The 14,661-nt window shown below is 38.8% G+C and overlaps 1 protein-coding gene across 1 annotated transcript in view; it reads right to left on the bottom strand.

The window, feature by feature from the left end:
* Positions 1–365: 365 nt before the first annotated feature.
* LOC134501484 (sodium-coupled monocarboxylate transporter 1-like) overlaps positions 366–14,661 on the bottom strand; it is a 45,339-nt gene continuing 31,043 nt past the window's right edge. The window contains exons 9-15 of the mRNA XM_063309327.1: positions 13,729–13,838; positions 12,721–12,788; positions 11,976–12,062; positions 10,397–10,581; positions 6,140–6,243; positions 4,387–4,472; positions 366–437 (exon numbers count right to left, since the gene is read on the bottom strand). Of these exons, the coding sequence (XP_063165397.1) occupies positions 366–437; positions 4,387–4,472; positions 6,140–6,243; positions 10,397–10,581; positions 11,976–12,062; positions 12,721–12,788; positions 13,729–13,838 (712 nt within the window). The remainder of the gene's footprint in view (positions 438–4,386; positions 4,473–6,139; positions 6,244–10,396; positions 10,582–11,975; positions 12,063–12,720; positions 12,789–13,728; positions 13,839–14,661) is intronic.

The following is a 14,661-nucleotide window of genomic DNA, read 5'->3' as shown; positions in this document are numbered from 1 at the left end:
TTTGTTATCTTCAAAATTTAGATAATTTATCATTTGTAAAGCATTATCAGAGTCTTTTACATGGAAGCACAAACCAAACAATTTATTTAAGGTTCTTCAATAAATAATGGAGGTTAATGAAGTATTAATAGGGTTCTTTAACAAATAATGGAGTGTTCTATATTAAACTTTTAACTCTTTAAACTAAATGTTTTTGCATTTCTATAGAATTTACTTTACCATAAAAGCATGCTTGTACTTTTGGTTATCAAATGATTTCAACAATAATTTACTGAAAAATAAAACAGATTTTCTACTTCAAATATCACTGAGTAAAAACCAAAGGTTGCCATATGCTTTACATTACTGCATTCCATGTTTTTCATTTACAGTTCTTCTCTAGAAATGCTCTTCTTTTCTGTTTCATCCTCTGAATCAGGTTGAACCTGCTCCATTGCCTGAATTGTAATACAAATTAAAAACAACATATCCAGTACTTAATATTCGTAGTTCCTTTATCAAGGCCACACTCTTCTTTATCAATTTGATTTATATGGCCACCCAGCTCACAAACTGAGACTCTGAGCAGCTAATACAGGATTAAAACCAAAATCAAAATCAACAGGGAAAAAATAGGAGAAAACAGATGCAAAATAACTGAGGGCAACCCAGTTGTTCAATTTCCATCATTACAATGAGGTCCCCTTTTTCAGGGGAAAAGCCAATTCTTCAAGGACTTATAGAAGTCCAATAAGGTTGCAGCCTTCAAAATCCCAGGGTATCGTTAAAAAGGGATATGTTGCACTACAACATATTTGATTCCAGATGCCTCAAAGCGTGTAAAGCAGAAATGTAGCACCTTTCTGCAACTTTTTAAAACAGGCACTTTGTTTTTTGTTTTTTTAATTTATATTTCAAATTTCGATCACTGCCCATCTCTCCCGAAAAGGGGACTCCGGGTGGTTTACAATAAAATCACAATTAAAACATATAAATTACAATATAAATAGATCTATAAAAATAAAATAGATATAAAATATAAAATCCAAGCAGCGCAGATCTTGTTTGTTGGGGAGAGATCTAGGATACTAGCCACCCCCAAGATGAACTGGTGGCCCTCCCACCCCAAGCGAGGTGGCAGAACTAGGTTTTTAGGTTCTTCTGGAAGTCCAGGAGCAAATGGGCCTGTCTCACCTCCAGGGGCAGAATATTCCAGAGGGTGGGTGCCATTGCAGAGAAGGCCCGCCTCCTGGACCCCGCCAGGTGGAATTCCTTTACTGGCGGGGTTCGTAGCATGCCCTCTCTGCATAACCAGGTGGGGCGAATCGATGTTAGGCGGATGAAGCGGTCCCTCTTGGATTTTATATGTATTTATTGCATTTTATAATAATTGTTATGTGTTTGGTTTTATGAGATTTTAATGTTTAGTATTATAGTTGGATTTTATTGTAAACTGCCCAGAGTCCCTCTTTTGGGGGAGATGGGTGGTAATTAAATTTGAATAATAAATAATAAACCAGGCCCCATGCCATGTAGGGCTTCAAAGGTGATAACCAACACCTTGAATTGGACCCGGAAGCAAACTAGTATCCAGTGCAGCTCGCGTAACAGTGGTGTCACATGTGCTGATCTTGGAGCACCAATAACTGCTCGCGTGGCTGCATTCTGGACCAGTTGAAGCTTCTGGATACTCTTCAAGGGTAGCCCCATGTAGAGTGCATTGCAATAGTCTATATGGGAGATGACCAGGGCTTGAGTGACTGTTCAGAGGGCCTCTCAATTCAGGAAAGGGCATAACTGGCACACAACAAGAAGTTGCTCAAAGGCCCTTCTGGCCATGACTGCCACCTGCTCTTTAAGCAGGAGTCATGACTCCAGGAGGACCCCCAAGTTACACACCGGGTCTGAATGGGGCAGCACAACCCCATCCAGAACTAAAGTTGATAACTTCCCGGATACAGAGAAGCCATAACCCACAGCCACTCCATCTTACCAGGGTTCAGTTGAAGCCTGTTGTTCCCCATCCAGACCCCCATAGCCCCCAGGCACTGAGAGAGGGCAGCTACCGCATCACTTACCTCACCCGGGGTGGAGATATATAGCTGAGTATCATCAGCATATTGATGATACCTCATCCGCAGTGACGGATGATCTCACCCAGCGGTTTCATGTAGATGTTGTATAGGAGAGGAGAGAGAACCAAACCTGTGGCACTCTGCAATGGAGGGGTCGAGGGGCAGATCTCTCCTCTCCTATCACCACCAATTGGGACCGGCCCTGGAGGAAGAAGGTGAACCAGCATAAGACTACGCCACCCACCCCCAACTCCCTGAGCCGACCCAAAAGGATACCATGGTCGATGGTATCAAAAGCTGCTGAGAGGTCAAGAAGAGCCAGGATGGATGCACTTCCCGCATCCCGCTCTCGCCAGAGATCATCCACAAGTGTGACCAATGCAGTCTCTGTCCCATATCCTGGCCTGAAACTTGACTGAAAGGGGTCCGATAATCCGTTTCCTCCAGAATCCTCTGGAACTTCAACGCAACCACTTTCTCAACCACCTTTCCCAAAAAGGGAAGGTGAGAGACAGGGCGAAAATTGCCCAGTATAGGAGGGTCCAGGGATGGCTTCTTGAGGAGGGGGCGTACCAGCGCCTCCTTGAAGGCAGCCAGAAACTCCCCTTTCCTCAAGGATGTATTAACCATCACCTGGACCCAACCACAAGTCACCTCCCGGGCCGATTTTTCCAGCCAGGAGGGTCAAGGGTCAAGATGGCATGTGGTTGCATTTGCAGTCTGGAGGATCCTGTCCACTTCCTCAGGCCCAACAGGATCAAACCTTTCCCAGATAACAGGGTAAGTACATCCCCTCGGCATCTCCCCAGACTGTGCCTCATGCTTAGAGTCCAACTTAGAACGAATCTGAGCGATTTTATCCTGCAGATGCTCAGAAAACTCCTCCACACAACCCTGTAGGTGGATCACCGAATCCCCCTTACCCAAGAGGGATCAGGTAATCCGAAACAGAGCCATCGGGCGGCATTCTGTGGATGCAATAAGAGTGGAGCAATATTGACATTTTGCCACTCTTACTGCCACAAGGTAGGCCTTAATAACAGCTCTAGCTTGTGTTCGGTCAGATTCAGTCCTTGTCTTCTTCCAGTGGCACTCTAGACGTCTCTTAATCCTCTTCAAAACCCTCAGCTCCTCTGTAAACCATGGGGAGTGCCAGGTCAGATGAGGCATGAGAGGTTGCACAGGCACGATCCTGTCCAAGGCCGCTGCCGCCTCCCTATTCCAGGCTGCAGCTAGGACCTCTGCTGGACCATGCAGTAGATCCTTGGGTATAACCCCCAGCTCCCTCTGAAACCCTACCAGGTCCATCAGTCGCTGGGGGTGGACCAATCGAATGGGTCCTGCCTCCCTGTGGAGTGGGGCAGCACCAGAGAATCTCAAGGCTACCAGGGTGTGATCTGACCATGACAATGGGGACAGATCTAACTCTCCCCTCAGATCACATTGCCACTGCTCTGACAAGAAAACCAAGTCTGGGGTGAGGCCACTGTCTCAAGTCGGGTCCTGAATAATCTGGGACAGGCCCATTGCCGCCATGGTTGCCATGAACTCCTGAGCTGCCTCTGAGGCAGGCCCCAGGGATGGCAGATTGAAGTCCCCGAGAACCATAAGCCTGGGGTACTCCACCGCCAGCCCCAAGATGGCCTCCAGCAGGTCAGGCAGGGAGGTTGCCATGCAGCAGGGAGGCTGGTACAGCAGCAACACTCCCAACTGTTCTTAGGCACCCAACTTGAAGAACAGGGTCTCACAACCAGTCACTTGTGGAGCAGCACCCCTGAAGGCCACTAGAGACTCTCCGATCTCTATTTTTGAGCAGAGGCTGACTTCTGCAGGTTCTCTGTGATCCCAGGAAACAAAATGTGGCATCTGCTTTAAAGAACTGCCAACAGTTGCTACATTCCCACTCTTTCATTCTTCAAAGCATTTTTTTAAAATCAAATCTGAAGCACTGCACAGCTCTATTAATACACATTCTTAAATTCCACTGAAATGTGGGGTTGGAGAATACACAAAATCTTTTTGCTCTAATTCATTGTGATCTAATTTAAAAAAAGGTTATTTAGATCTGTGATCTGATCAAGAAGTGCAGAAGAACGATGTAGTTTAGGTAAACCTTATCTTGAATCTAGCACTCTAGACGGTATTTAGTAGACTGTATTACCCAGTCAATGGTAATTAATACTTGGGACAAGGGTACTGAACTGCTCCGTAAGCTCAAATTTGCACAGGGCATCTAATATGAAGTATTTAAATCTAAAGCTATAAATATCCTATCTAAGCACCTACTAACCAGAAAAGGGTACATCAATAGCATTCTTAAAATTATACTTACAGATTTGGCTTTCCAGTACAGAATGTTCACCGTAAAGTCTTTTTTTCTAAACAGAAGTCTGTGGTCTACCTCCTTCTTTGAACCTCCTAGAAGAAAATTTGACAATATGAACTAACACTCTGCAGTTTAGGCACCGATATGATCAGCTTCATGAGCATTTTAAACATTCCAAAGATGAAATTCTAAAGCAAAAATGAAACTTGGAAATTTTTTTGCAAAGCAATGCCATACAAAATGAATAGGCACTTTACACCTGGCATCAGTTTGCCAGTTGCCAAACACTCTATTGAGTATCAGTAGGCCTAATATATTGTATTTGCTGTATTTGACAAGAATGTTTTCTCCCCAAAATAATTATCTATTTTTATCTATCTATCTATCTATCTATCTATCTATCTATCTAATTTATCCCCACCCATCTCCTCCCATCGGAGGCCTCTGGGAAGTTTACAACAAGCAATTAAAGCCATCACAATAATACAAAAAATAAAATACAGTAAAAATACTATAAATAGAAATAAAGAATAAAAAATCCAAGCAATGAAACATCTAAAACAGTCCAAGTGTGGGAGGAGTGGTCTATAACAACCATCCCCATGTAACTCTATGCTACTTTTATTGTAACAGCTATAGTAACACAATCTTGCAAGGTCTGAATGTGCTTCCCCCCTCCCTTTTATTTTCGTGTGAATTAGGAAGGCGCTTGTCTGAGACATTTTCTCAGGTTATTTCTTGGCTTGGGCTCAAGCCCCACTTATCTGACCTTGGCCTGGGAGTGGTTCTTCCTTCAGTCTTTCAAGGCCGTTCCCTACCCTCTACCTTATGAGCAACAGAGGTTGATATCTGTGAGAAAGTAGTTGATGAATACATGCATAGAATTGAAGGTATATGCTTAATTACAAATGAAACGCCTAAATGTATGTCAGAAAATAGGAATTTGTAATTTGGATGCATATGAAAACAGAAATTAATAGATTGGTGATAGCTATATGTTGTGCTCTGGTGAATGGTGATAATAAAAGAATCAGGGATGGATTTGGGGAAAATTTTTATAAAGTTCTGAATGAATGCAATCCAGGAAGAAAAGTTATTTCGTTAGATGACATTAACAGATAGGTGGGAACAAGAAGAGAATATAGAAAAAATGATTAGTTTTTTCAAAGACCCAAGAATGAATGAGAATGGTGATTGGTGAATATCTGCTTAAAAAAAAGAAACATTTGTTACAAATACATAGTTTAGGCATAAGTCATACTTATTCATGGCAAAGGAAGAAATCTAAAAACATGCTTGATTTTATTATTTATTATTTTATTATTTATGATGAAAGATTGAGAAAATTCGTGAATGATAAAAGGGTGATGTGTAATTCTAAATGTGTGACAGACCATTATGTGCTAATGTCAGAAGTGAACCTTTGGGGAAATGAACATGGAAGAAAAGTAAAGAAGTTTAATCAGGATTTTAATTCTTTAACAAATTTAGTTTTAACTTTTTAACTTTTGTATTTTAACCATTGTTAGCCATCTTAAGTACATAGTTCTACTTAAAGTTGATTTATAAATCAAGTAAGCAACAATCACTAATTTGCATCTTTTTCAAGAAAAACACTGATAAACAGCCTTTTATACTACATTCTTATACATTATATGTGTGTTGCAATATTACTGACATAATACAAACATCAGTAAAGATTGCAAGATAATTTTTAATAAACTGGACATTTCCACAAAGAAAAATTAGATAGAACTACCTGTTAATAAACTGATAATTGTTCCCACAGTAAATGTAATCAAAGCACCTAATGTACTGAAATATAGATATGACACTGAATACCAGTACTCTTGAAGATATGATCTGAAAGAAAAAAATGTTTAGTATTTCCTTTTCCATTCTGATAATTACAGACCACTTAAAACAAACTACAGATTTAAACTGCTTTAGGTTACAATGCTTTAGGTTACAATGTACATTATGGAATAACATATTAATGAATGGGTAGGTAATTAATTAATAATTAAGTAATGGGTAGATACTATTCATATGAAGGACCCACTTTTTCACAAAACTTACGTTTCTAAGTAACTGAATGGGAGTAAACTACACTTCCTTAAAGCTACCTTTGTTTTATTGTGTAAGCGTTGAGTAATACCTAGTTCCAAATATATTCTTTGTGATGCCCTATCTAACTTATGATTCAACCTGTTGGGATACAGAGGGCAAGACATGGAAACGAAACAGGTTATTTTTTAGAAAAAACTATTTACCTGAAATTGTGGTTTTCAAATGATCATCTGTGTATTCATTTAAGTGAACTATCCAAAGCAAAGCTTTTTGATAGAACTCCCCTCCTTTTTTTTAATAGGGTAAATTTAGAGAAAATCGCTCCTACTCTCTCAGTGTCCTGTTCAGACTATGAGATGGCCAGGCAGAGTTACTAACAAAATTCTTTATTGAAATAACTATTTACAATAGCAAAAGTCCTTGTAATAGTTTAGGCAATGCAAATCAATCAAGTCCACCCAGGTTGCAAAGGACACTCAGGCAATACTGCACGTTCAGACTATGGCAAGACAGCGAGGCAGAACTCGGCCAATTCTCTGATTGAAGCTGCAAGACTTGAAGGAGCTAGAGTGCGTGGCAAAGGGGAGGCTTGACACACACATCTGCGAACGGGCATGCAGGTTGGACCAGGCTGGAACACGGGGGCTAGACAAGGCTGGACTGGGCTGGAACATCTTTGCAAGGCTCGGATCTGGACTGGAGCATCTTGACGAGGCTTGGGACTGGAGGCAAGACTGAATTGTGCTGGAGTGACGAGGCAAGGCTTGGAACTGCAGGCGAGGCTGTGCTCAGCAGGAACGGCAAGAAGAGACTTGACTGGAGCGGCTGGTGCAGGAAGCAGGTCCGCAACGGCAGAAGGCACTGGCTCTGGTTCCACGCTGGCTACAGGCAAGGCTTCCGACTGGTGCAAGGACTCTTCCGCAGGTGCTGTGAGCTCGAAGGATCAGTTGTCTCCGGCAGCTTGCTCTTGGTGCATGTGCCTTTTTAAACAATCCTTTCCATGCCTTCTCTCACCTGCAACCAATCAGGCTGCCTTTTGATTCACATGCTTCTGTGCTTGTCTTTCTCGAATGCTAACTGGAGGATTTAATTCTCCCTCCGAAGTTTAACCAATCAGTGTCTCTGATTTCTCCCGCTCTGCTGAGTCACCTCTGGATTTTAATTCTCCAAGTCCTTCCTGATAAGTTTCGTTTTCCCCTTCTGACTCTGGATAAGTTTCATTTTCAGAGTCAGAAGCAGGCTCAAACCTCACACTCAGTTTATACTGTATGACCAATGCAGCAGTCACCCAAAAGCAAAAGGGACACTACAGCTTCCAGAGATTTGGGTGAATTCACAATGAAAACTTGAAGAATTACTGGTTTTAAAAAAAGAAAAAGTAAAAAAGCTTTTCCCTCAATTCACTTATCTGGTTGAGTGATAAGCTAATTACCTGGAAAATATTAGGACATACTAGGTCATTAATTGAAAGAACTCTTTGCCAAAACCAACCTCTGCTCAATCCAAAGATCCAGATTGCAATCCTGGGTGAAGTTGCAATCATGTTATACCATGGTATAATTCTAGAAGATTTTTCTCAAAGGCAGGCTGTTGATGAAGATACTGTTTTAGTGGAATGAAACTACACCTACATAGGGAGATGTCAGTTTGATGACTTCTCTGCAGAGGTGGTGGCAGTAGCTTATGAAATATCACTGTCTTATCAAGGAACAGTTGATAATAAAAACATTTCCACTTTGTCCAGCCTAAAAATGACCTGCAAGAAGATTCCGGACCTCTCCAGGGACCTTGCAAATGTAAGAAGCTGCTTGTTGAAAAGACACACAGTGGCCTCTACATTCAATATATTGTGAAATATAAGTGAACTTCTAGGAAACACTAGCTAATCTGAAATCAGCAGAAATTGAGAAGTGGCTGCAAAATCCAATTATAAGTTCTTCTGGTCAATATGAATTCAATGCTAAAAATGTCATAAACCTGATTCCTATCATGGTATTTTGATGTTCTGCTCTTAAAATTTTGGACCACTGTTTTAATGTTGCTGTACTCTTTACCTTGGTGTCTGGACTCCAATATATTTATCCTCAGTTTGTTTCTTTTTCACTTTCTGATTTCACCCCCTCCTTTTGCTAGATCTTCTGGCTTTGAATCTAGATTGGCTACACGTTGCCATTTCTTGATTCTAGCTCCTAATACATAACTTTCAATCTCAAGCATCATATGAGAAGACTCACTGCTAATTTATAGCACAGGCAAATGGTGGAGACACCCTACTTAAATCAAGGGCCTTTTTGTGTTCTTCCATATTAAAGAGATAAGTAGGCATCCATTCTAAAATCAGCAGTTTGTCCCTCACTGGGTGACTAATGCCTGGATTATAAAACTAAGCATGGTTTTATATTTGATATATCTACAAATTATTGGAAGAATAAAAAGTGATGGATGGATGGATGGATGGATGGATGGAAGGAAGGAAGGAAGGAAGGAAGGAAGGAAGGAAGGATTTTGAGAAACATTACAGAATTTGAATCACCTATAGGATATTCACATAAATTGCTAGTGAAATATGATATGGAGATTGAACAAAAAAAATTATATGATAAAGGCGATACAAAACTTCAAAGAAATAATCACAATACAACAATAGGAAGAGGTATGGGGGAAAAAATCAGTAAAACTTACTCCAAGTTATAATTTAAGGGAAAATTGGTACAAAATGTTTTACAGATGGCATACATCTCTGTCAATAATTACCAAGGAAGATATATAAATCATAAGATAATCAATGCTGGAAATGTCATAACAAAGAAGGAACATTTTATCATATGTGGTGGACATATACTGGAAAGAAATAGATCAAAATATTCAGAAAATCCTAAAAATAAAATTGGAACTAAAATCACAGATAGTTTAATTAGGTATAATCCAGAAAACATAAATGAAAAATATCACAATTTACTAAAATATCACAATTTACTAAAATATTGTTTGGCATTTGTTCTTTGCCAGCTGCAAGAACAAATCTGGCACAATATTGGAAAAGAGGAGCCTTGTTGTTATCATAAGAAATTGGAGAATATGCAGCAATGGCAAAATTGACTGTATATATCCACAACAGAAGTCTATTTAAATAAGAATGGCTACCTTATATACTACACATTACACAGCAGGGCAAATTTAGACATTTGGAATATGGTTAGACATTTAGACATACGGAATATGGAATAAATTATAACACCAATAAAAAGAATAGATGAAACAACTTACACAGATACTAGCAATAATCTTTAATGTTCAGTGTAAAGTATAAATATCTAGATTCTGGTGAACAGCTGGGAAACAAACAGAAGGGAAGGGGAGAATGTGTTACTGGAAAGTTTTCCATAGTTTTTATTTGTGCTTAGTAGGTTTTTGTGCTACTCAACTATTACTATCTAATGTAGACTTTCATTTGTATTTCATTATTCTAGCAATAAAAATATCTTTTTTTAAAAAGGAGCTTGCTAAAAGAGCTGTTACTCTGTTGCCATATTGACCTGCCTCCCAGAAAGTTGGCACTTCCATAGAGAGCCAGTGTGGTATGGTGGTTAAAGTGCTAGACTGGCACTAGGAAGACTCAGGTTCTAGGCTACCCTCTAGCCACAGAAACTCACTTGGGATTTTGGATTTTTGTCTCTTGGCCCAAGGGTATTTTGGTTGTTTTGTGAAAAATAAGAGGAGGGAACGGTATGTATGCTGCTTTTTGTGCTTCAGAATGAAAGGCAGAATATAAATCTAACAAATAGACACACACATGTGTGTGTGTGTATGCACACACTGTATGTGTAAGTGTGTGTTTGTGTGTGTGTGTGTGTATAAAAATAAATAAATAGTACCAAAACTAATACTACATATGGGTATGAAATATCCAAAGATACTTAATATAGGGCTGATTTCTTGAGCATACCTTGGAGGAGCTGGCGAAGGACTAGTAACAGTTAATGGTACAAATGCACTGGCATTGGATCTTTGACAGCCTGCAGTTGAAAGAGGTAATGGCGTTGTCCTGTGAGGTCCCGGTGGGTATTTCTGAGCGCCAATTCCAATCCACATTATTAAACAAAATCCACAAATAAAACCTGAGAATGCACCCTGAGAAGCAGAAAATATATACAATTTAAGTATAACATTAACAGATGAAATACCTCTAACTAACAGTCTAACAGTCACTCTCTCTCAGCTCAACTCACCTCACAGGGTTGCTGTTGTGGGGAAAAGAGGAGGAGAAAGGAGTATTAGGTATGTTTGCCACCTTGAGTTATTTATAAAAATAATAAAGGCGGGCTAAAAATTAAATAAATAAATAAACAAGCAAACTCTAATTTTATAACTCGAAGCTAATGCTGCCTACTAATGGATGGCTTTTGCCGTCAGTCCAGCTGTCTCCTGCAATTACAGGGTCTCTTTTGTTACAATGGAGGAAGCAGACCCACATGTACACTGATACACAACAAAGAAGAAACCTGTAAAGGCAGAAGATCTATGTGCATGCCTGGGAATACGTGGAACTTTGTACCAGAAGCCTGCTTTTAACTGCAGAGTGAATAGGCTTGATCTAATAAAGCAATATGTTTATTTAACCAGAATTGCTATTTTATTGGCTTTTATCCAGTCAATTTATTCCTCGTGAATAAATAAATTCATAAACACATGAGACTTCATTTTGCTGCATTCAAGTATCTTTATGGTAGAAGTGACTCTACATTAATATTGAATGAAAGCATTGCTAGTAAAAAAATAGTGTGCTTAAATTTGTCACTCTACTGGCAAAAGCATTTTTTCCAGGAAGCTTCAACAGCAAGATATTGTAAGCCAAGGAAGTGTGAGGGAAGTAATACACATTTTTTGAAATGTTATATATGAGTATCCCATACTTGGGTTGGTCTACCACTTCAAAAAAATTGTGCTAGAGGACTTCTAATTATTCACTCTTGGCAATCTCTGGCCCTGCAGAAAGGGGGGAAAAAAATCCTCAACCTGATTTTCACCAGCTATGCCTTGCTTATAGAAGTTTTTGCATCTAGCAAAAAAACATTTTTCAGATTAAGCAGAAAATTATTACTTAGCCTTTTATATTCTGAGGTGGTTTGGACATACAGTATTGTTCTGTAGTCTGTAAATTCAAGTGTATGGTCTCACACTTTTTTTTTTTTTGCTTCCCTGATATACATTGGGCCTTAAGGTAAAAATACTTTGCTGGTTCTGCTGAAGTGCGATACTATGATTGGGTTCAAAAAAGAGTAAGAAGCAGAGAAATGTTGCATGCAGGAAGAAGAGAGGATTGGGAATAGATGATCCTGACTATCTTCATTCCTGACTTCAATTTTTTTTTCAAAATATATGTATTTCCATAAAGCTATTAGGAATGAAGACATAAGTAATATACTCTTTAATATAGAAAATAAAATTTAAAATAGAAAACTGTTAGACAATAGTTCCACATACTCTTCCATTTAATAACAACAGGATATGTAACTAGCACTTACTTTAGAATTTGCAAAAGGAAACAGGATGCCCAAAGAATATATTCCTAACAAAGGTCCTCCAATTAATCCAAAAACACTGAGTGCCGCCTGAAAGGAGCAAAAGAAAATTACATACTTTTTGTAAATCTAGAAAACAACCATTCATTTCTTCTACTTGCAGTGGGATCCAGAAGGTAGCCTTATCCAACAAACTGAAGCCATTGGGTTGGATCCAGACTAAAATAGCTAAAGACAGATCTACCGAAATCAGGAAAACCAATCATGGTGTCATGAGTAAGGATGGCGAGCAGGGGGCTCCCATCCAGACTGTAAAGCGCATGCGTAGCACTGAGGAATTGGTCAGTGCTACACATGCGCTTGACAGTCTGGATGGGAGCCCCCTGCTCGCCATCCTTACTCATGACACATGGGGGAACTTTTCAGAGTTCTTCAGGAGTATCAGTAAGCATGTTGATAAGAGAGATGTACTTTGAAAAAGCTTTTGATGAATTTCTTCATCAAAGGCTCTTCTGTAAATGTATCATTCATAGGTAGAAAGCATGAAATGTAGATTAGTAATTAACTGAAGAAACTAAGAAACGAAATCACACAAAGATCTGCATTGAGAAAATGGAAGCAATAGTTAACACTCCGCTTCTGCACTACCAACAGAACTCTAAACTATTAACAGTAATGTTATTTTTTGGAAATATATGTTAGATGTAAACTTATTTTAGATTAATGTAAGAAGCCATTAAGGTCTTACCTGTAATAAAGCACCCATAGTCGATGCTAATACAGCCATGGAAAGACATGCTATACCAAATAATAGACCTGTATGGATAAAGTTATATGAAGTCTATATGATTTATGCAAACCGTTGATACTATTAGGCAGAGGATCCCACCATTAGGAATTGCTTTCAGGAGAACCAATAAAAAGCCATGTTCTTCCCTTGGCAAAGGAAAAAAATCAAGCTACTAATTGTTAGACATATAAAGATCTGCCCAGTGGTCCATATGAAACATATTGATCAGCCCTACAGAATTAGATTTTTTAAGCTCTTACAGTTAGCCATTTAAGGGGTTACAGGATAGATATTACTTGGAGATGCATGTGCAGAAATGGCCCAAGATTTAAAATCTATCTCTGATATTTGCTATTTTTAACTAACACCTTTAAAAATTAACTATGAATGGGTCACCCTCCCAGGTATTGTATTAAACAAGCCTTTACTCTTCATTGCCCACATACTTATTTGTGGCTATATCTGTTTTTAAAAATAAAGCCTTAATAATCAACCTCATGCTGATAAGTGCTGGAATCAACAAGGCTGCCTATCATAGTACAATGGGGAAAAAAATCCCCTCTTCTCAATTCTGTAAGGGATCCTCAAACTTCAATTCCAAATGGCAATCTGCTAATTCAAACTTGTTTTAGTCCAAGCATTGTCATAAACAAGGCACCACAAACACACCAAGGAAGGCCCCCGATATTATGCCACTGAAAATTGGCAGCAACTGCTGCCACACAATTAAAAAAAAACCAAACAAATAAAAGAGTAGCCTGGCAGGAGACACCTGTTCCCATTCCCTGAAAGCCCAAAATTGTAATTTGGAGGCAAATATATGACTGCTTGGGTAAGTATAGGGTTTTTAGAGCTGAGATGGGAATATGAGCCTTCATCTCAAAAAGTTGTGCATACCTGGATTAAAAGGCGAGTAAAAATTAGAATTAATTTTCAAAGCAGAGAAAATACCAAAGGTAAACTTACTCATTCCCATGGAAACATATGATAACTTTTCTTCAGACAGTGTGAAATAAGGCTTAATAAAATCTTCTAAAGTTACAGTGGCTAATGCATTGATGCTGGTAGATACTGAACTAAGAAATATAAAATTAAACATTGTTAATATTTAGCCTGTATTGACTATTATTTCACAAATATTAAAAAAGTGAGACAATAAGAAAAATGAAGTTAATCTGAGAAACAGCAAAATACGGACGTATTTATGTATTTCATTAATATCCCATAGCAATCTAAATCAACCCTTGGCTTTTGTCATCTGGACTGTTGATCAGTTGGTTATCTGTTAGCAATCTGTGCTAAGTGACATGACCCTGGAAGGTGTATTCCTGAACTACAGAGTCTCATGATTTGAACTGCCTATTAAGGGATGTCTCTTTATTATTTCACCATGATTTTCAGATCTTTAAGATCAATTGTTTAAAAATTATGGAAAAAATATTTGCTGTTATTCAAAGTACTTCTTATGTATTTTGGTTAGCAAAAACTGAATGCATACCTGTGAAGTTATGCTTCTGTGTCTATTGTGTGGTGAGGGAGCTGGTGGGTTGATGGTGATTTTGTTGTTGTTATTGTTATGTTTACCTTGATCCATTTATGTATGCATACAAAGAGAGACTGTATTGCCATTTCCATAGGTTTTCCTTTGTTACATTCCTTTTGGAGTGTTAATTAATTTCTTCTGAGTGCAGAAAGGCACTTCTATTTTAAAGGTGTCTCATTTATTTAAGTTTAAGTTGTTTCAAAGTCCTTGGTTGGCTAGGATAGATTATCAAGTGACTAGCTATGTCTTCATACATGTGAAATAATCCTGTACAATTTAATATCAGACTGTTTGATATAAAATATAGTAATGAAACTTACAGACAGCTTACTTACCAAGCTGACATTCCATTCAGA

This window comes from Candoia aspera, chromosome 7 (genome assembly GCF_035149785.1).
Source record: "Candoia aspera isolate rCanAsp1 chromosome 7, rCanAsp1.hap2, whole genome shotgun sequence".
NCBI classification, from domain to species: domain Eukaryota; kingdom Metazoa; phylum Chordata; class Lepidosauria; order Squamata; family Boidae; genus Candoia; species Candoia aspera.
This window is presented reverse-complemented; position numbering and strand designations above follow the sequence as displayed.